Source organism: Triturus cristatus, chromosome 7 (assembly GCF_964204655.1).
Source record: "Triturus cristatus chromosome 7, aTriCri1.1, whole genome shotgun sequence".
In the NCBI taxonomy this organism is placed as follows: Eukaryota; Metazoa; Chordata; class Amphibia; order Caudata; family Salamandridae; genus Triturus; species Triturus cristatus.
This window is the reverse complement of record NC_140590.1, coordinates 705,320,632-705,344,189: the sequence shown is the minus strand read 5'-3', so window position 1 is coordinate 705,344,189 and position 23,558 is coordinate 705,320,632. Positions and strand designations below refer to the sequence as shown.

Genomic DNA, 23,558 nt, shown 5'->3' with positions numbered 1-23,558 from the left:
ACATACATGTGGGAAGCACACACAGAATTATCTGATTTCTGCTGCATGAACTGGCTGCGTGTTAGTGTGTTTCATCTACAAATGGGGGCATTGTTTTCTGTTTTTCTGTTTAATTCGCTGCAGACAGGTCAAAAATCTGTGTTCTGGGAGACGCCTTGCAAGTACCGGTATTGACACCCTGCGACAGTTGTTTTTCGATACCATCAAAGTGCTTAACTGTGAGTGTTTTGTTATAAAATAGTAGTGGTCTGTTGCAATTTTTGAAAACGGAGGCGCGTGCTATGCACGGACCGCGCGCCCTTACCTGCTCTACAATGACCGTGCGCACGGGCAGGTATCTTCTCTGACGTCGCAGCAATTCCACTACAATCGCGATGCCGATTGACGTTGTCACTCATAAACACGCCTGGAGCCACCCGGCGGGCGTCCATTCAGCGTGCCGCCAGTTTGGAGCTTTCCATCTGTGAAGCACTGAGCACCACTTAGTAGTGTGCCAAACCGTGTGAGCTGCGAAGTATGCCCACTGCGAGGGATGTCAATGAACAATTTGTACTGCAATGAGCGCTGCATAGATGTGTCAGGTAACCTAAGCACCGATCCTTTGTACTTCTGCTTCAATGTTTTGCTGCAAAGGAATTCCATACGATATGTGGCGTGAAAAGAGACAAGACAAGGTGCTTCTGTCAAGTTGGTTTTACCTAGGAGATCGCAATATACTTAACTTATCTTCTAATAATGCATTGCCTTTGCGAGAAACAGTTACATTATCAAATTTTTGGACAACACTGCCATTTTGTGGATTTTGATGGATCCTACTAAGATTGTTTCAACTTGTTTTACTGGGGGGGATTTTATTCGAGCTACTTTTTCAGCGACGACAACGGTGACTACTTTCTGTTATTTTAGTTTATTGTGTTTATAGTTACGGTGCTAAACAAAGAGGAAAGTATGCACTGTTAATGTATATTGTTCTGTGGTAAAATCTTACAAGATCTATCAGCCAATATTTAATATGAATGTGAATATATCTTATTTTGGCAGTGGGTTCGGGTGATTGATCAATCACCAAATACATGTTTGGTATTGGTAGCCACTGTGTTATGCATGTTGAGTATTTTCTAGGTTATACGTGTGTGCGGATCAGTAACAACACTAGTACTGTTTAATTACCTTGTACCATGATGTACGCGCTTTGTTCAATTGGTTAGCGTCGGCATTTGCATTTGGCTGGTCATATAGTCTCTATTCTGTTTATTTTGGGTGCGCGTTTCGGGAAGTCATGTACCCCGAGCGCTGGGGAGTCATGTACCCCGTGCTGTATGTTTTATTTTAGGTGTGCGTTTCGGGAAGTCATGTACCCGAGCGCTGGGGAGTCATGTACCCCGTAATGTATGTTTTATTTTGGGTGTGCGTTTCGGGAAGTCATGTACTCTGAGCGCTGGGGAGTCATCTACCCCGTGCTGTGTGTTGTAACTTGAGTACGTTAAGTTGGGGAGTCATGTACCCTGTGCACTGGGAGTCATGTACCTTGTGCTGTGTGTTTTATTTTAGGTGCGTTTCGGGGAGTCATGTATCCCGTGCGTTGGGGAGTTATGTACCCCTTGATATGTGTTTTTTTGCCTTGGCGTGAGTTTCAGGGAGTCATGTACCCCGTGCGTTGGGTGTCAGGTGCCCTTTAAAGTGTGTGTTTTGCCTTGGTATGTGTTTGAAAAGTCATTTAACCTGCGTGTTTTGGGGAGTCATATACCCCATGCCGTGTGTTCTACCCTGGTGTGTGTTCTAAGGAGTCATACTCCCCGTTTTGTGGACTGTGTTGTGTGGGTGTGTTGTTTAGCTTAGAACTGCTGCGTTCCTATTTTTGTTATTCTTTGGGGCGCCATTTCTTTTAGCTTCGGTTCCCTGTTTATCGCTTTTCGTGCTGGTCTGGCCAACTGGCATGATTTGTGATATTTAGGGTTTTGGTTTCTGATGTGGGATGGTGGTTATGTGAGGTTGAGTGTCATATTGAATTGTCATGTGATGTTTTTGCATTGGTTATTGTCGGATTGAGTTGTCATGTGATGTTTCTGCATTGAATTGTTGGATTGTATAGTCATGTGATGTTTTTGTATTGGTTTCGTGCGAGTTGATATTATGCCTCTTTTCATGTTTTGTGCGAGTTGCGACGTCCTACCTTCCTTTGGAATTTAGTGTGAGTGGTGTTTTCGTTTATTTGGGTGTGATGCTATTAATTATTCAATTTTAACTTATTCTCCACTGTTTGAGTTCTGATATTATGCTGTATTGCTATTCCATAATTTTATTGGTAGTCATTCATACATTCTTGTTTAATGCTTATTTGAAATCCTGACCTTGTCATCGTCAGGGCTTACTGTGTTTATTTTCTCTTGTTTTCTTTTGTTTTCATTGTTTTAAAGGAGGGAGATGTGTTATATTCTGGTCTTCTCCTTCCCTGCTGCTCAGCCTGTGTGTGTGATGTCATCAGAATGTTGGTGAATGCATGGTTTGAATGTGTGGTCAGTTTGAGTGAGTGAGGCTGAGCAGCTGGATGCTGCTCCCGGTGGGGCCTTCTTTACCATCTAACTTATGACTAATAAATCTACTTAATTACACCTACGGCTACTGGATTGCTTACCTAAGAGAGCACTTTCATCAATGTAACAGTGTGAGTCTGAAGAAATGTAATGCAATATCAGAGGACGGACAGGACCTGATGTATGAGTGTGTTTAGTGGCCTTTATTATTTTTTTATATAGCGCAAACTAGACCCGAAGATATCGGGGATCAGAGTGCTTTACATAGCACCAGTTTCGTTACATGAGGACACATTCATTTTTGTTAGGCACGGGGAGATTAAGTGATTTGCCCAGAATCACAGGATGTTCAGCGTTGTTGCCGAGACTTGAACCCGGTTCCCCAGCTTCAAAGTCGACCGCTCTAGCCATAAGGCTACATCCTCTCCCCAAGATATCTCGCCTTAGATATGAAAGAGGAGGTAGCCCCACCAGGAGTAAAGAGAGGAAGAGCAGGGGAACCCTAGCAGAGTCCATTCACAGTAAGTCATTAGAGCTGTAGGAGTAAGGATCAGTTAAAGTTCAGTAGTACCTTCTCTTCAAAGGGAAGTGCGTCACTAACGGGTAATTTAACATTTGGGTGGTGCCCACTAGCCTGCCATGTCATTGAGGGCCCTGGCCTCTGCTTCCCTGGCTGAGAAGCTTGCCATGTTGATCCCCAGCTGCCTGCCAAGAAGCTTTATGATGAAAGTACATTTGCCAGTGCAGTGGATACACTTTCATCACTCTTCAGTGCTGAGCTGGCGGCCATTTTTCTTGGCCTGCTTGGCTTTCTCTTCTGTTTTGTGGTAAAAAAAATCTCTCTCTCTCTCTCTCTTCTCTCTTCTCTCTCTTCTCTCTCTCTCTCTTTCCACGCAATGTTATGTTATGCTATGTTATCCACCATTTGTAACGCGCACGGATACTCGGAAGTGTCCCGGCGCGGAAGCCTGTTCAGAGGGGAGCGGATGTGGTAGATGTGGCTAGCAGGCTAAACAAAGAGCAAGGTGTTTAGCTGCTTCTTGAACAGCCTGGGGTCGTGGTTGTTCCTAAGCTCAAAAGGTAGGCTGTTCCAGGCCATAACTGCCCTCACAGAGAGGGAGCTACCTCCCATTCTGGCGAGGCGGTGACGTGGGATAGCCGCAAGACATTGTCCCGTGGACCTGAGATGTCTAGATGGCACATAGAAATCGAAGCACCTCCTGAGGTATAGAGGTCCTGATTTGTAGAGGGCGCCATGGGCCATGGTCAATGGTCAATGTTTTAAACAGAATGCGCTGGTCAACCGGAAGCCAGTGCAAATCGTGAAGAAGATGCTTAATGCTGGAGCTACCCGGAATACCCAGGAGCATTCTAGCGGCCGCATTCTGAATGATCTGTAGCTTATTTAGCTGGTAACGGGGGAGGCCGATGTAGAGAGAATTGGCATAGTCTAGCCGCGAGAGAATGAGCGCGCGGGTCACCATTTCTTTTGCTGCTTTAGGCAGTAGCGGCAGAAATTTCTTAAGGAGTTTTAATGTGCCGAAACACACACCCACCAATTTATTGATCTGTGTTAGGAATCTGGGGTCCTCGCAAAACCATACCCCCAAGTTTTTTGCTGGGCTATCCATGGTTTTTGGCATAGGGCAGCCAGCGGGCCACAGGTCATCCCTAAAATTCTGCTGGAAGGACCCGTAGAGGAGAACCTCAGACTTATCCTCGTTACATTAAGTTGGGCCAGCGCTAACCATTTAAAAACCTCCGTCAGGCAGTTTTAAGCTGAGTCCAAGGATACCTCCTCTTTTTTCCATGCAATCATTTTCACATTTTACTTCCGGGGTCTGCGTGCTTCAGATTGGGGCCCTGTATAGTAAAATCACTGTGGTCACCATTCACTAAACAGGACAGGCAAAAGCCACTTTGTCCAGGTGGTCCAGTAGATGATGGACTGCCAGGTAAAGGGTTTCTCATGGTGAAGCAAACTGAAACTCTGCTTTGGAAGCCCAGCAGTTTCCCCAAGTCTTAATGAGTCAATGGAACAACACGTTTGATGTGATGACTTCTCTGCCAATTTATGGCAGAGCTTCCACCACACCAAACTCTAAAGGAGGCCCTAAGGCTTTGAAGAAGTTACAGATTTGAGAATATACTCAATACAATTTTCTGTTCAGATTATTAACACCTAAACGTAGTTGAAGTGTCAGCCCAAACTGGATTATTGGATTACATGTGATGTAGGTCCAGAGAAAGGGGTCTCAATATGGCTATGTCCAGCAGAACCTGACTTGTATGAGTTTTAATTGCCTGTTACAGCTCAATAATCAGACACATTTTTACACCAGTAATGAGGGTGTGCGCAGTGGTGTAATGCACACATAGAACAGCTCGCCGTGTACCTTCTGTTTGGCAAAAAGTCCTTACCCATCTTGCATGGGAGTAAACACACGGATCGTCAGAGAATGGGCCTTACTAAGACAAAGTGGAGGTCCTATATAAAAAAAATAAGATTTGTTCAGCATTCCCGGGTTAATCCGAGTGGTTCATGACCTTTGACATCAATGTTTGAGTGTTTTGGGTTTCCAAAGAGTTCAGTTTAACTAAGTTAGCACAGTCATATTTCTAAAGAGACCTCCATCTTCTATTATGCACCTTAGAGTGCCAAGGAAAATAAAAAACTGCAGTGACTCTCATATGCTCCTCATATGGCTGTGTTCAGAGGAAGCTCTCCGATCGCGCCTAGAACAATTTGGAGAAAAAATGAATGAAGTAGCTGCACTCTCTTGCCATAATATCTCCATGGCTATTTTTGGTTTCCAGTTGACCCATTGACAGGGAAGGGGAATTTTGTGGAGGGAGCTGGTCACATATTACAAAAACATTTATACCATCATTTATAAAAAGTGACACATCGCTGCGAGAAAACAGCGATTCGTCACTGTTCATTATGCCCTCCTTGCGACACCAATGATGCGCCATATTTACAGGAAGACGCATCATGTTGCAAGAAGTTACAGATACGGCAGTATTTCTGACGTATCTGTAGGCGCAAAAATGACGCAATACTAGAGTGTGTCACAAAAGTGACGCAACTCCCGCAACTGTTCACTCTCCTTGTCCAACTCAGTAAAATCTCTTAGGATCTCCATCGATAATAACCTAACTCTCAATGTCCACATAAAAAATTGGTTAATGGAGCCCTCTACACTCTGTCATCTCAAGAAAATAAAACCCTTTATTCCAAGGAGGCCCTGTCAGCTGCGTGGACTCAGGAACACACCAAGGCATTCCAGGACATCAAGGAGGCCCTGCCACCACCCTGGCATTCTTTGATCCGCAGAAGATGACACTGGTCGCAGTAGATGCTAGCCCAAAAAGGTTGAGAGCCGTGTTGATGCAACGCCGTCATGCTGAGGAGGACTGGGCCACGGTGGCTTTTGCAAGCCGCTCTCTCAATGATACCGAGCAGAGATACTCTCAGATAGAAAAAGAAGCTATAGCTATACACTGGGTGTGCCGCCATTTCCATCTCTACGTATACGGCAAGCCGTTTGTGGTAGCCACGGACCACAAACCCCTCTTGTCTCTCTTCTCCGGTACATCGTCAAAGCCTCCTCCCAGGATAGAGAAATGGATGCTGCAGTTGCAGAACTACGATTGTCGAGTGGAATACCAGCCAGGATCCCGCAATCCAGCGGACTATCTATTTCGCCATCCGAGGGCAGCCACAGCCCAATAAGAGGAGGATGCCGCTGACATGGGGGAGTATGTCCGCTGTGTCAACGCCAGGTCCTGCCCCCGTCCACTCTCCATGGACGCACTGAGAGAAGAAATGGCCACAGATGAGTGCCTGCAGAGAGTCAAACAAGCCATGAAGTGTGGGAACTGGCACCGAGCCTGAGAAGAGTGGAAAATACTTACTGCTGACACGCGACGCATCCTAGAAAGACTCTATCACATCCGGCAGAGATAACGGAAGATGCTACAGGGTGCCTGATGCAAGGACATCATCTGATTATCCCGTCATCTCTGACCGCCCAAGTTGTCCAACTTGCGTACATCGGACACCAGGGAATGGTCAAAACAAAGTCAAGGCTGCGGACAAAAGTATGGTTTCCGCTGATGGACGAGCTTGGGGAGGCGGCAGTCCGCGAGTGGTACCAGGTGACCGGAGAAGCGCCTCAGCCTGATCCCGTGATCACAGAGCTTCGGCCCCTGCGTCCCTGGGAGTGTGTCAGCCTTGACTTCGGGAGTCTCCCGCATGGGAGACACACATTTGTGGCCATTGATGATCACTCCAATTACCCAGAGGTGGAAATCGTCAACACACTGAGTGCTACCGAGGTAATCTAGAGAAAGTGATGGCAACTCATGGCATTTTTTAGGAGCTGAGAACCGACAATGGTCCTCCATTCCAGGGGCAAGAAATGGCCACATTCCTGACCTCGTTGGGCATCAAGCACAGGAGAATCACCCGTCGCTGGCCACAAGCCAACGGGGAGGTGGAAAGGTTTATGCGGACTTTGAATAAGGTAATACGCATAGCCCATGAATGACAACAGCCAGTGGAGCTAGCCATTTTCAAGTTTTTGTGGAGTTACCGGCAGACCCCTCATACCTCCACGGGGCTCGCTCCAGGGCACCTGTCGATGGGTCGGGTGATCACCGACTCCATTCCTCATCACCCGCAGTGGTGCCCGGGATCTGCAAGCAATGAACGGATAGATGCACAGAGACGATGGGTGCATGCTCAAGTCAGTCAGCGCCAGAGGGCTCGGGAGGAACACCTGGAACGGGGTGACCTGGTGTTGTTAAAGAACCGGATGTCTGGCAGCAAGTTCAATCTTCTGTATGAAAGAAAACCCTGGATCTTAATCCATGTGAAAGGCACCCAGATCACCGCCAGGAGAGGGGGTGAAACAACGACCAGGAACATTTCACATTTCAAAAGGTTTCATCCTTCCGTGGTCCCGTCATCGTCTGATGTCGGGGAGAGTTCGAGCACGTCTTGGGGAGGTTCCCCACAAGAAGAGGACAGACCAAGCGAACCCGCTGAATCCAACCGAGAAAGCAGACCTCAGGATACGTAACTGAATCCAGACAATGCAGTCCCGCCTGTGGTTGACGCTGAAGTACCTGAGGGACCCTCCGAGGTCTAAGGCCCTTCTCAGAGTGGGGATGCCGAGGAAGGGCCGAGTGGGCATGGAAGTTCCCAGTACTGAATCCGACCGAACCCTAAGCCGACTCGCAAGCTGAGGCACTACTGCACGCAAGACTGTTCTAACTTCTATGGGGACCTTTTTTGAATTATTGATGTGTCATTGCATTGAACGTACAAGGTGTCAGTTTGAAGTTTTATTTTTGAGGAGGAATGTTGTGTCGCACCCATGATGTAATGGGTGCGTCCCGCAGGGCGTCCTGACCTTGGATCGGAGGGAGAGGCATCCCGTGTCTACCCCTACCACAGAGTGGCCGGATAGTATGGCCCAGGTCATGTGACCTTAGTTTAATAAATTGGCTGCCGTGGACGTGACGTCACTGGGCGCGCCTACTCAGGAGACACAGGCAACCCAACACCGGCTCCGTGTGTTCCTTAAAGCATAGGCCGTAAGCACACCACCAAACACTGTATCGGAGGGCTGCTACCTCGCCCCTCCGACATAACAGTACCCACCTAATAAGAGAAAATTCCCTGTATGTAAGGGACATTTATTATTGTTTTTTCTGTAACAAACCCTTGATTTTAGGGTGGAAAGGGACTTGTTTGTTAAAAATAGAAGAATGCAGCCCCATTCCGCCAGCGGCAGTACTTTGAGTGAAAAATCTCCTCCATGGGGGTGGGACCTTTAAATATGGCAGGCTGATCCTCACGGGGCTTACAAGGCCTTAATGAGGACATATGTACTTGTTTTAATGCTGACAGGGGGAATCTTAGTCTGACTTTCATAATGTTTTGTGCTTAAATGTTATATATCATTTTATAACTATACAATGGCTTGCTTTATTCTAATAACGTATAGTTCGTGGTAATTTATCCCAGACGTAGTGGAATGAACCATAAAGGTCAATTCTTCCCTCTGGGTGAGTTTGCTGTCACTTACAGATGCACATAAGTAGGAACCTATTACACGGATTCCTATTATTTACCTTTGGGAGTCAGTGGAGAAATGAAGAAAAACATAATAATGTTTTCTGACGATAACTATGAGCATTATGACACATAATCCGATATTTTACTACTAGGAACACTGAGCAGTGCCCAACCCTCTGAACACTGCTGGTCCCAGGGTGTGATGGAACAGTAGCTGACCCAGGGTTGGGAAACATATCACATGATCTCACTGTGGCGTGAACATATCACATGAATATGAGGGCTGAGGGAGGCACAGAAGTGTATGTGTGGCGACAACAATAGCAACAGGATTGGAGACGGAGTCCACAGGGTAAAGAGTTCCTGGAAATATTTAAATGAAATAACTACCTGCAGAAAACGCTCAGACGCTGCTAGAGCCAGTCCGGTCCACTGGGAGCGACAGTCGAGCCGCCAACTCTGCGGCGACAAACCGGGGCATACACAAGGACTGCAAGCACAAACCAAAGGCATCTAAGAGTACTGTGGGGTAAAAGGACCCACCGAAGAGCACAGCAGCACCAACTGAGGAATCTGGAGGTCCCCTAGCATCACAGCAATACCCAACAGCACCCCAGTGTCAAGTGAGGTTTCTGGGGAAACTACACTGGTCGTGAGGATATCAAATCAGTATCCAGGGGCAGTGCAGGAGCACTGCAAGTGACATTTAGGGTATCCTGGAGTACTGCAAGCCTAATTTGGTGTAATTGTGTGCATTTTTACCGACTTAGGAAACACAAAAAGGTGATGAACGGAGTGCTGAACCTTTTCATCCGCTCACCCCCAGTCAAGAGATCTGGGTTTCATCCATTGTTCTTTTGCTCATTATGCCACCCCGGTTTGGACCCAACCCTATGCAAATCATTCTTGACCCTGCTCCTCTTCGGAACAGTCTAGCCCGAACTGCCAGGCAAGGTCCTCCATGGACCAGAAATAAGTATCCCGAGACCGGTTTCGGGGTAACACCCCTCATCTCCCAGGCTAGCTTGAATCCAGTGACAAAGTGAGCAAGGGACCCATGTCTGGGCATACCCTTGGCCACTTAGGGCAAACATAGCAAACACAACAAGATGACCAGAGTGCTGAAACTTTTCATCCACTCACCCCCAGTCAAGAGATCTGGGTTTAATCCATTGTTCTTTTGCTCACTGTGCCACCCCAGTTTGGACCAAGCCATATGCAAATCAGTCCTTGTCCTGCTTCTCATGGGAATAGTCCATCCCCAAACTGCCAGGTCAGTTAAGCATCCTGGGACCAGTTACTGGGCTGACCAACTGACAGATTCAAAAGCACTACGGACCCCAACCAGAACTTCCAGCGCCACAACAGACCCCAACTGATGCATCCAGAAGCATTGCAGAAGTGTTGAAGAAGCAGTGACAATACTAACCAAAGTATCCTACAGCAATGCAATGAAAACTGAAGATTTTTGCAGCACAGCAGGAGCCAAACAGGACAACATGGAGCACTGCAGGCACCAAATGAGGTATCCAACCTAAGAACCACAAAAATATTCAGGAGAACTGTGGTGTCAGTTTAGGTAGTATCTGGAAGAACTAAAGTGGTAACTGAGGCCTCCTAAAGCGCTATTGGCAACCAGGTAAATTACGGATGTTTTGATATGGCTGTGATGATCCTGAAGCACCGCATACACCAACTGAGGCCCATGGGTGTACTTCAGACAACAACCAAGGGAACCAGGACATTTGCATATGTGCTGAAGTGGCTATAAAAGTACCAAGTTCAAGTATCATAGTGCACCTCATGCACCAAATAGGGTATATTGGTTCACTGCAGCACTCAAAGAAGCAACAAGAAGCACAGAAGATGCACAGACGCGATGATGTGGATACCAGCTTAAGGCATTCAGAAGCACACCAGCAGTGACTGAGGAATTTAGGGGCTGTGTAGCCCCCTACTAGAATATTTGTAAAAAAAATACTTGGAAACTCGAGGTATCTTGGAGCACGGATGCCAAGTAGGAAATTCCAGGGTAGTGAAGGCACCACTGAGGTGGCCTGGTGTGGAGAAGATGTGAACAGAGATATCTAGGAGCACTGCAGACACACTGAGGTGTATAGTCATTAGTACTTAAATAAGTAAATTACATATATCCAGGAGAACTGAATGCTCCAAGAAACACACTTCAACTGATACATTAGGAATGCACCAGCCCCAAAAAAGCCTTGAGCACCTGGCTGATGCCAACTGAGAGCCCGATTACGAAGTCATTAGGAAGGCCTCCGAATCGGATTTGGCTTTCCCGGATCTGAATCGTACACAGGTCCAAATGACCAAGTACGATGAGAATATCGCGTACGCGTCGTCTGAATCACTTCCGAACCCGATCCTCTCCATATGACTCGTTCATAGACGAATCGTGTCTCGCAATGGAGCCGGATTACGACCAAGTGAGTACAATGTATGATTCGGACAGCCGCATCGACTCGGTCTCAGTGAGATGAAACTGCTGTCGGAATCATACTTCGAGGGCCATAGCAGTTCCCCCTTCACCCAGGGCCCTCCAAATCTGTCACGAGGGGGTGCCCATGGGTCCCCCCGATCAAAGCATGCCCAGTGTGGTGGGGTGCCTGCCACAGGGTGTACGTTTAGCGAGATGAAACTGCTGTCGGAATCATACTTCGAGGGCCATAGCAGTTCCCCCTTCACCCAGGGCCCTCCAAATCTGTCACGAGGGGGTGCCCATGGGTCCCCCCGATCAAAGCATGCCCAGTGTGGTGGGGTGCCCGCCACAGGGTGTACGCTTTTCCCCACCCACCCCTTTTTGCTATGGGAGCCCGTGTACGGGCCCAGTATACAGGCTCCCATAAAGTTCAATGGGAGTCTGAGCGAACTGAGTCCGTCAGCATACGAATGCATCGTACTCGCTCTTTCGGACTCCTGGTGCACGATTCGCTCGGAAAGCCCTCTGGATCAGAGTCGTACTGAGGGTTTTCCTAGCGAGACTGTAATCGGCCCCTAAGTCTTTTGGGAGCACTTCAGATGCCAACTAGGACATGAAGGATTGCTGCAGACTCTAATTGAGGAACCTGGAAGAAGTGCAGATGTTGAAGTGTTTGGGAGCATGGCAGATACGGAAATACCAGAAAGTAACACATGCACCAATTGAGGCACCCAGAGGACTGCAAACAATAAAGCACTCCCGGGGCACCACAGGCACCAGCAGAAGCATTTAGGAACATCACAAATGTATATGTACCATCACGGAGCAATGAGGAGACTGTTGTATCTGGTAGATCTGCACACGTCCACCGAGGTATCGCGTAGAAATACAAATGCTGCACTTGGTAGTATCAGGGTGCTTTACTGTGAACAACAGATTACAATGAGTTGAATATCAACAAACAATGAGAATCTACAGCGACGGAGATGAAATGTGCACTAATATGTAAATATGATTGTGGGAAGTTTGAAAAGTCAATTTTCCTTGGTTTGCTCAAAGAAGAATTTGTCCAGAAGACTGAATTAAATTCTGAAGGAAAGTGATCACACCAGATATGAAAAGGAGTATTGAGTTCTCATGGGAGAGAGGAGGGAGTTTGAAAAGTTAGTGGTGACACGTGAAAAGGATTGCTTTAAAGTGCGAGCAGTTCTGAATTTTGGGAATTCCAGCTTGAGGGAATTCTGGCCTCTAAAGCCTCATTTTCCACCTGGTATGGTAAAGAGGTGAGGAAGAGATGGTGTTTTTTTCGGATGTGCTGCATTGTGAGCTAGAGTGTGCATGATAATAATTTATGTTTATGATTGTTATAACCTTGAGAAAGTGGATGGGCAGGAAAACCAGTGTCTGCTGTAGCTGTTTTTTTTTCTAATGCAGCCTGAAGAGAGGGAATAACAATGATGAAGAATCAAGAAGTTTAAGTTTATTAATATCTGTGTACGGACTATTTGTGCCTCTAGACTTTAAACAGCAGTTTAAATAGTGACACCAGGAGGAAATTTGGGCTGCAGAGAGCACCGAAACCACAGTGTTGTATGTGATTCGATATGTGAACTGCCTTATTGTTGAGCAAGCCAGGAGCAGCTTGGTGAGTGAGAAGCTAAGTAGCAATGAGTAACAAAGTGGGTTTTGGCTCCACTTCATATCTGTGGAATCAAGCTATCCTGGCTGAAGAGGGGTGAAACCCCGAAACCGGTCCTAGGATGCTTATTTCAAGTCCAGGGAGGGCCTGGCTTGGCAGTTTGGGCTGGACTGTGCCCACGAGGCACAGGGTCAAGACTGATTTGCATATGGCTGGGTTCAAACTGGAACAGCATGGTGAGCAAAAAAAGCGATGGATTTAGGCCCAGATCTCTGTACTGGGGTGAATGTATGACATTGATCTCCATTCTGTCCATCAACTGTTGTTTTTGCATTTGTAACCCAGAGTGGGAAGGGTATGCCCAGATGTGGGTCCCATGCTCCACATGCCACTGGAATCAAGCTATCCTGGCTGAAGAGGGGTGAAACCCCGAAACGGGTCCTAGGATGCTTATTTCAAGTCCAGGGAGGGCCTGGCTTGGCAGTTCGGGCTGGACTGTACCCATGAGGCACAGGGTCAAGACTGATTTGCATATGGCTGGGTTCCAAATGGAACGGCATGGTGAGCAAAAAAAGCGATGGATTTATGCCCAGATCTCTGTACTGGGGTGAATGTATGACATTGTTCTGCATTCTGTCCATCAACTGTTGTTTTTGTTATTATTGAGCAAGCCAGGAGCAGCTTGGTGAGTGAGAAGCTAAGTAGCAATGTGAGTAATAAAGTGGGTTTTTGGCTCCACTTCATGTCTGTGGGGATCAATCATTATGTATTTGTATTAGTGGTCAGGTGGATGAGTCAAACGGCTGTGAAACAGTGTTAGAGGATGCTTTACTAAAATCCAAAACAATCAATTAAATAGTAAAACACACCATAGGAAAACAATGAGGCAGTCAGGTTATCCTGGCCCATTAATAGGAGCACCCCAAAAAATAAACGTTTTTCTCTTTTCAGTGGTAATTCGGATCTTTCTATGCAACCCCTTAATCACCACAGAGAATATCTCACTGTGGTCTACGCCTCTGCTCACCTGGGTCGCTGTGTAGTCGAAGGCTACATCGAACATGTAGGACTTCTCCCGGGAGCGATTAGCACGAAGGATGTCATCAGGGTCTTCCAGTGGATCCATGAGCACCACCATCTGTAAGAGATCAAAGGATAAGAGGTGAGGAGATGAGTGATACAAACCAAGGAAGTCAGAAGTTCGAATTCACCAGTGTGTGAAAAGTGAGGCCAGTGAGTACACCAAGGTGAGAACTGTGGTGGAAGGGAGTCAAAGTTCAGACAGAGGTAACACCATTGAACCCTCCTTTCAGACACAGCATGAGGAACTAGAGGGAGAGGTGGCACAGGCATCAAGCAGCAAGTGATGAAACTGGGACCCAGGGACGAGTGGTGAGAGGGGTGAAAACACTACATGATTTTGTATTAAACCTAGCACCAAGCGGGTAAGTGGTGAGATAAAAGTGCCTAGCAAGGACTGACGTGATCAGGCAGAGAGAGGTTAGACCAATGCTTCCCATACTTTTCAGAACCATGATTTTTAGAACGACAAACTTTTGTGACCCGGCTTTAAACATGAGGCGGGCAATTTTTTATGTAACTAATCGTGTGGTAAAGCACTGCCATTTACAGACAACACATTTTCCATTGTAATGTTCACAAAATTTGCACAGACATACAGTTTACTGATAAAACTATATTGCATACAAACGATAATGTGTGGAAAACGGGTTTCAGACCCCCAGGAGCGGTGAGTTCACCTCATCTGCAGGGACTGATAGATATCATCTGCAATTACCCACTCCAACATGTTTCTCATGGGTGATTTTAATCTATGGTGCAATGGAAATTTAGACTCTGGATATAGTAATCTTATTCAGGCTTGTGAGAGCCTGCAATTACACCAGTGGATTACTGAAGCCACCCATAAGGGGGGGAAATTTACTGGACTTGTTTTTTTCTAAGGAACAGGCTGTGGAAGCAGTAGAGATCCTTCCAGTTGGCTGGTACGACCATCACCCGGTCAAGTTCCAGATACTTGACCCTAGAAGGGTTCGGCCTTCCACCAGCGAAGCAAGGATGTTTAGGAGCAGGGATTGGAGAGGACTTCTAAAAAAAAAGACCGATTACTCCTCGATATTTTCCTTAGGAAACGATTCTAATAATGATAGAACAGTGGAAGACAATTATACGGACTTTTGTGACCAGATTCAAAGTCGACTTGACCAGATTATCCCTTTAAAAACTGTAAGAAGACTGGCAGGCCGTCAGCTTGCTGGTACAATGATCATCTGAAAACCTTAAAATTGATTTGCCGAACGGCTGAGCGGAAATGGAGGAAGATTTACTCGGATGAGGATAAAGTCTCCTGGAAGGCTGCAATAGTGGAATATAGGAAGGGAAACGATTTGGCCAAATCTGAATACTTTGCTAATATTATCCTAAATTCTTAACATAACTCCGGAGCAATTTTCAAAATAGTGAAGGACATGAATGTCCCGGAATGTACACAGTCTAAAATTATGCCAACCCAAGCTTTGTGTGATAGCTTAGCGATTTTCTTCATGGAAAAAAAATAAGCAACATCATTGATGGACTGAATAGGAATAATTCTTCTAAGAAAGAAGACTTCACTGTTAAAATCAAGGAGACACGAGATTTAGGGAAGGATAAAAGGGCAAAGTCAGGTCGACTGACCTCTCTGAGTTATTTTGAGCCACTTTCGGAGGAGATTTTTAACAGAATTGCTAGGAGTGTATCTTCGGGGTCCCCTTTAGACCCTCTCCCTCACAAAATTTGGAAGGAGCTGGGCCCAGAGCTTTTTCCTACTCTGCACCAGATCTGTAATAGCTCTTTAACCTCTGGCGCAGTGCCAGCATGTTGGAAACGGGCGGTGGTTACTCCACTTTTGAAAAAAACGACACTTGGGAACTATAGGCCAATCTCTCTCTTACCTTACCCGATTAAAATCATTGAACGACTGGTCAGCAATACCTTGTCTCAGTTCCTGGAATCTAACTCCAGGTTGGACGACATTCAGTTCTGCTTTCGACCTGGCCATGGAACTGAGACTGCCCTAGTGACCTTGTTAGACGACCTCCGATTGCGGGCAGACAGGGGACAATCGGGCATTCTTATTTTGCTCGACCTGTCTGCCGCTTTCAATACGGTCGACCACTGTATTCTGCTGACCAGGCTGGAAGAAGTCGGGGTGTCAGGGACGGCCTTAGAGTGGTTTCGCTCTTATATATCTGACAGATGTCAGGCGGTCTCCCTTCCGCCGTATCAGTCTAAGTTTTCCAACATCCACCATGGCGTTTCTCAGGGCTTGGCGATAAGCCCTATTCTTTTTAATATCTATATGAGACCCTTGATTGGAATTATGAAGGCGCATGGTGTGAAAGTGGTAAATTAGGCCGACGAGACCCAACTCTTCTTCTCCGTAGAGGGAAATCAGTTGATTTCTTTAGCAGCTTTTCATGCCTGCATGCAGGATACTGCCCACTGGTTAAGAACTAACTCACTTCAATTCAATTCGGATAAGACTGAAGGCTTATACTGCACTGTGGGAAAAGTCCCTCCCCTTTTTCCGGACAATTTCTGGCCTTCTCCATCCACATCCACTCTGGCTCCGGCTAAAGCAGTACGTAATCTGGGAGTGATGCTTGATGCGAACTTAACCATGGAAATGCATGTACATAAGGTGGTGGGGAATTGTCTCTCCCTGATTAAAGCATTAAGGAAGATCTTCCCGTTGCTGCCAAAGACGGCCAGAGTGTTGGTTGTTGGTAGTATCATCCTCAGTAGACTTGACTACTGTAACGCCCTACTGTTAGAGGCCCCTAAATTCTTGATTGAGCACCTCCAAAGAGTTCAAACCGTGGTGGCCAAATTGGCATTGATGAAACCACGACGCTTGTCAGGTTCACTGGCCCTTGCAGAGCTTCATTGGTTGCCTATAATGCAGAGGGTCCAGTTTAAGTCTCTGTGTTTGGTCTTCAAGGCTCTTCATGGCCTGGGACCCATACCTCTTCAAGATACCTTCACATGGTACACTCCAACAAGGTGTCTCCGCTCTGCCACCGCCTGTTTGGTGAAAGTCCTGAAAATTCGAAGAGCTAAGTCAGGAGGAAGAGCGTTCAGCTCAGCCACTGCCAAGCTTTGGAACAGCCTCTCTCTGGAATTTAGACAGCTACATGATCTTCTACAGTTCAGGAAGAAGATCAAAACATGGCTGTTTCGCAGAGCTTGACAGCTCTGGAGCTGCCCTGTTAGTTTACGCCCGTTTCTTCCCTCCACTGCCTGATGAGGATTCATGTAACAGTGCCAAGATACCCGTTGGATGATAGCTGCGCTCTACAAATACCGTATACAATACAATACAATGCAATACAATAGTTATCATTTGAGCTGTACCAAGTAAAGTGTCTTGGTTTGCTATTGATCTTATTAAAATCATTGTTTCCATCACACTTCAGAATTGCAACAAAAATGTCCTTTTTTGCTTTCATTATTTCTGAATATGTACAGTTCAGATTTTACAGGAATTTACATTTTGTTGGGTGTTACAAAAAAATGGCATCCTACAGCCTTTCCATGCACTCTCCCTGTACTGTCACATAATTCACCATACTTTTCTTTCAATGACTGAACATTGAGAGGAGTTTGTAAACACCAGTCCCATGTAAAAAAGTAGCAATTTGTCAGAAGACATAGCTTGACATTTGACCTCTGTCTTTGAAGCGCAACAAATGTGACAACATTTTGCGATCGATCCTCCCTGAGGCCCACCGGCACGTCGATCCGAGTTGCTGCTCAGCTCCTGCAGTCGGCAGTAACTCCGTCCCTACCTGTAGCCCTGACCCCCGTGAGGACGACACCAGCTGCCGCTGTATTCTGCCGCATGCAATAATTTGCGGTAGCATGCCCGGCAAGTGCCACACCCAGCTGCCAGTAAGTTGCACTCTTTGCAATAAGACTCTGAGAGGTCTCATTCTACGACAACCCAATATAAATCCAGACAATATCTTAATCCTTGCACCTGTCTCCCGCAAGGGCCAATGAAATGGGCATCACTATCACGCAGGCACCTGAGAAGTCCACGGTCATCAAGATGGAATGTGCTGATGCCATATGCACACAGGGGAGAGCCAACGAAACCAAGACACGTAGACCCTCACTGGTGAAGCCTTACTGTGGTTACTGTGGCTGCGAAGAACACTTCCTGGATGACTGCCCCGCCAAAGGCTGCACATGCTTAAACTGCAGAAGGAGTAACCACTTTGAGTCTGTCTGCTGAGGGGGTGACAGGAGAAGAGAGTCCAGAGGTGGAAGACCGTCATCCAAAATTATCTGGCACCAATCCCTGAATGATCCAGCAACGTCAGACACTTCCAAAAGTACATCATGACAAATCGGCGGCGTGACGATTCATCACCCAACGAAGAAGAAGAGGCATTCCTCATCTCTTTCACGAGCGAGCTGAAGCACCGCCGGATGCCTCAACCCAGGTGCATTCTCCATATCGCTGAGTCTGAATTCAAAGCTCTAATTGGCACGGGAGCGTCAGTACATGTCATGGGGATCGAGCAATACAACAACTTCTGATGCAAACCAACACTCACCCTGTCACAGACCAAGATCTTCACTTATGGCAGCCAATTGCTACTACCCCTACAAGGACGCATGTCCATACAGTTGAAGTCCAATGACCAGGAAGTCACAACAACATTCCACGTAGTAGACAAAGATGCCGACACGCTACTGAGGAGCCATTCCACCGAAGAGTTGGGCCTCGTGTTTGCCTGAAACGTGAAAGCGCTCCAAATTTACAACTTACTCAACCAATTCCCTGGTCTGTTCGATGGCTTGGGATGCTTAAATGCCCCTCCAGTCAAATTACATATTGACCCATCCGTCAAACCCGTGGCACTCCACCACCGCCAAGTCCCATTCCACCTAAGACCACTGGTTGAGCAAGAACTCAACAAACTCAAGAAGCAGGGTGTAATTGAGAAAGTGTCAGGCCCAACGCCTTGGGTGTCCCTTATGGTGATCGACGAAAAGCTGAAGCAACCTGGCAAAATACACCTTTGCATCGACATGTGTCTCCCAAACAGTGCCATCAAGCGGTAACACCACATAACACTCACAATGTACTCCATCATAGCCAACCTGAACAGCTCAAGGTGGTTCGAAAAGCTAGACTTAAATGCCTGCTACCATCAGCTGCTCCTGTCTGAAGAAAGCAGGGACATCATGACCTTTACCAATCATCTACGGCTGCGTCATTACAAACAACTAAATTTCGGCATATCCTCGGCTGCCAAAGTCTTCCAGGATGCCATAAGAGAGACTCTGTCAGGACTCCTGTTCGTCATGAACGTAAATTATGACATCCTCATCCACTCTGCAATGGCCGTCGAACATTACAAACACTTAAGAGCTGCTGTGAAATGCCTCTGGGAACATGAGGCCACGTTACACCGGGAAAAGTGTTCCTTTTTTCAACCCTCAATCGAGTTCTTCTGCTACGTCTTCAACCAAGATGGGATGCAAGTTGACCCCTGGAAGTCACAAGCCATCAAGCATGCCCCATCGCCATCTTTAGTCTGAAGTGTGCAGTTTTCTTAGCATGGGTACATATTGCGGCCTCTTCATTCCCAATCCTGCAACCCTGGCCGAACCACTAAGAGCCCTGACCAGGGCAGATGCCAGCTAGACATGGGGCCAGAAGGAGGATGACGTATTTCAGAGAATAAAAGCATTCTTCAGAACAACACGACAATGGCCTACTTCAATCCTGTAAAGCAAATATAACTTTTTGTAAATGCAAGTCCAGTGGGGCTGGGGCAGTGCTTAATTCGAGCCGGTGGTCGCAGACGGGGCCCACTGGAACTCATTTTTGGGGACTGACACTTATTCTTCCTCATCAAACTTTGATCCAGAGCATGAGAGAGAAACTCGAAGGGAAAAGGAGGAGAAAGAGAACGTGAAATAAAAACATGATGACGGGAGAAAGCAGGAATGAACAAGAACCTGTATTGGTGAGACAGAGGTGAATGGAGTGTCTAGTAAAGGATGAACGAGGCATGAGGCAGAATCAAGACTACACAGCCTTGGTATTTGCCTTCCCCGATATTCATAATGCTGGCCTTGGGCTTCTGACCAAAGCTTTGGGCCCAGGCACTTACTCTTTTACAAATGAAGCACTGGGCTGGGGGCAGTCCTCACCCACGTGATTGAGCCTGGAAAGTGGGCACAGCTAGCGTTTGCCAGCAAGGCGCTGACCCCAACGGAGATGCACTATGCCCAAATTGAAAGGGAGGCATTGGCCATCAAGTGGGGTTGCAGGTGTTTTCACCTATACTTAAGTGGCAGACCTTTCAAAGTAGTCACTGATCACCAGCCTCTCTTCCCACTCTTCCGGCGGTAAGCACCACATCTAACACTGCGAATCGAGAGGTGGGCCATCAAATTGCGGCATTACTACATGGAAGTGATATATTAGCCAGGATCCAAAAATCCTGCAGACTTCCTCTCCCGTCACCCCTCTCAAACAGACGAAGCTGGGGCTGACAAGGCCGACGACGCAGAAGGATACATCCACATGATCTTGCAGGCTGCCTGCCCAGGAGCGCTCAGCCTCAGTGACATCGAGAAAGCCACAAAAAAAGGATGATGAAGGTGATAGCAGCTGTGCAGGGAGAGTCCTGGCTAAACTTCATGTGAGACGCCATCGAATGGAGCAGCCACGACAAAGAGAAGCTGGTCAAAATGTGGCTAGTACGCAACAAATTCAGTAACACCCAAAATGGCATTCTGCAAAGGGGAAGCCGGCCTGTAATACTTGCCACGCTACAACACCAAGTGACACTGCTGGCTCAGGGTGGACCCCAAGGAACCATGCAGATGAAGTTCACCATGCAAGAAATGGTGTGGTTCCCTGACCTCGAGACCATGGTAGATGAAGTGGTGCGACAATGCCCAGTGTGCCAAATAACGAATCCTCCTGAAGCCCGACACCCATCATTATGGAAGAACCATGCACTACCCTGTTGGCCAAATTAAGCCTTGACTTTGTGAGTTTTCCTGATGGAACGATCATGATGGTCCTGTTCAACAGCTACTCCAAATATCCTGTTGTTGAAGTAATTGACTTGACCGATTTCATGCATATGGTACCAGTTCTGGAAAAACCATTTGCAATGTTTGGCCTACCAACTGAGGTCAAAACTGATAATGGCCCAACCCTTCGAGGATCAGAGTTGAAGGTTTACTCAATCACCTAGGAATAATCCACCATTACATCACTCCCAATGGCCGTAGGCCAAAGGCGAGGCGAAAGATGTATGTGCACATTCAATAAAACACTCAGGATTGCTGCTACAGAGAACGCGAACCCTGTGATTTGCCTCCAGAAGTTCCTCCATGAGTATCGCGGAACACCGCACTCTACCACCCAACAAGCCCCGTGGACTGTATTGTTCAGCGGACTTCGGCGGGACACGATCCAATATACCCTGGGTGGACCCCACTGCCCTATAATCCCCAAGAGACTCAAACCCAGTGCAACATGTGCATGAGCCAGATGGGGAGAGCAAACAGTCCGTTGGTCCTGCCAGAAGACAAAGGCATCATCAAAGTTCGCAGACCAGGGTGGAAATTCAGGGCATCTTTTAAACTATGAGTGTGAACAGTGTTAAGAGTTAATGGTATCATGATCACAGCGAGACAAAGCAGCAAGACAGTGGCAAGAAACATCTCATGGTTCAAGAAGGTGGACACAACCAACCAACGGGCGCCTGCCAAAGATGACATGGAAGACAATAGCTGGCAGGAGGAGGAAAACCATAATGAAACTGTCACTAGCCAAGGGAATCCCAATCGCACAGTTGAGAACAGAGTAACTGAGAGACGCCAGACTTCTCACAAAATCAGTAGTATCACCTATGGCCTACCCGCGGCTGTGTCAGCGTCTCAGAGACTTTGTGTGCAAAGTCCAACAATGACAATTTGTGGCTGAGGTGGGAAGGGATGAAGAGTGAGCCACCCGGGTCTATGCGGGTATACCCTCACCCAGATGTACCACCAAGTACATTCTCTGGCCAGAGACTATAAAACAAAGGGGGGGGGGTGTGTGTGTGTGTGTGTGTGTGTGTGTGTGTGTGTGTGTGTGTGTGTGTGTGTGTGTGTGTGTGTGTGTGTGTGTGTGTGTGTGTGTGTGTGTGTGTGTGTGTGTGTGTGTGTGTGTGTGTGTGTGTGTGTGTGTGTGTGTGTGTGTGTGTGTGTGTGTGTGTGTGTGTGTGTGTGTGTGTGTGTGTGTGTGTGTGTGTGTGTGTGTGTGTGTGTGTGTGTGTGTGTGTGTGTGTGTGTGTGTGTGTGTGTGTGTGTGTGTGTGTGTGTGTGTGTGTGTCTCTCATCTAACAGGCTTCGGGGAGCAGAAGGTGGAATGTGTGAAGCTCCTGTGCAGACATATCGACTCAAATCGCCCAAAGGATTTTGTATTAATGAATTAATGTCAAAAGCAACAAGCATTGGCATAGCCAATAGGTCTCACTTGTTAACTGGAGGGAATGTCTGTTGTACCCGCTCTCAGTCACCGCTCCTTGGCCATTCCCAGAGCCTGTGAAAGTGTCTGCAGTGAATGCCCACCTCAGCCCCCCCCCCTTTGACATGGCAAGCTTTGCTGACTATAGAAGGAGAGGCTATCCCCCCACCTCCCTCCTCCATGCAGGGCGGCAACAGGACCTCCTCATGGAGGGCCAGGGAGTGCTGTCAGGCTCGTGAGAGGGTAATCTAACTGACACCTACGGCTCACACCCCCTCAGGCACCAAAGGGGCTTAAAGCACGGCTTGACATCGCAGTCAACACAAGGACAACCTGTAAGCTCTGGGGTGTGGGACGGTAGCGGCGTGTTTCCGTCAGTTGAGTAATCGGGAATAAAATGGCACGTTAACTAAAATTCCAGGCCATCGTTCTAAAATAAATGAGGAAAAGAAGACCATGCGTAGTTAGAGTTCCCATGCAAAGTGGTGGCAAAGTGCCACCCTATGTCGCCATCATAGTGTAGTTTTCAAATAACTTACCAGGTAAAGTTTAGCATTGCAATGTAATAATCATGGCCCCAAATAATGCTCTCCAGAAAATCTCTACGGCACGTTTTTTTGAGGGGGGGGGGGGGAGGCAACCTGATTCCGGTAGTTTTGTAATTCTATTTTAAATATAGACCAATAAGAGCTATAACATCATCAGTGTGCAACTCGCACCAGGCACAGAACAACTTGTGACTAAATTGGGAGATCTTGTGAACGGACATTTCTTTTTAATCCCTCTAGTGAGTTGCAGTCCCTCTGCTGTGGATGGGGCGGATGGAGAGGGCTCTCGGTGGCCCCATGGCGCCCAAGCGTGCACACCACGTCCCACCACGTCCCACCGAGGACTGCCTTCTCTTCAGGGCCGGTTTTAGTGCTGGTGGTGCCCTGTGCGACAATGTTTGTTGGCGCCCCCCAATGACCACCTCCACCACGGAGTCTCTCACTAGCACCCTTTAACAGTGACCAAGTCTCCATAACCACACTCTCTCAGATACATTGAATTAGTTATATAGCGGCACTCATATCAGTGTAGGGTGTCCGAGCACTTTGCATCACACACACATTACGCAGAGACAATCAATCATACGTGTGTAAATCAGTGTATAGGAAATGTTACATAAGCCAAAGGACTAAAAGTGTAGGAGTCACATGTCATCCATACTGGTAGGCAGTATAGTTTAAGAGTGCTTGGTGTGGAGAAGCACAAACTCAGAGTCGAAAAAGAAACAGCATAGTTGGGAGTTTTCTTTAATAATA

General features: G+C 47.1%; 1 protein-coding gene across 2 annotated transcripts in view; it reads right to left on the bottom strand.

Moving 5' to 3' along the window:
- The window catches only part of KIF19 (kinesin family member 19), a 275,355-nt gene that overhangs the window by 158,262 nt on the left and 93,535 nt on the right, over positions 1 to 23,558 (bottom strand). For both annotated transcript variants that reach the window (XM_085617363.1, XM_085617364.1), the window contains exon 3: positions 13,732 to 13,842. In XM_085617363.1, the coding sequence (XP_085473489.1) occupies positions 13,732 to 13,842 (111 nt within the window). The remainder of the gene's footprint in view (positions 1 to 13,731; positions 13,843 to 23,558) is intronic.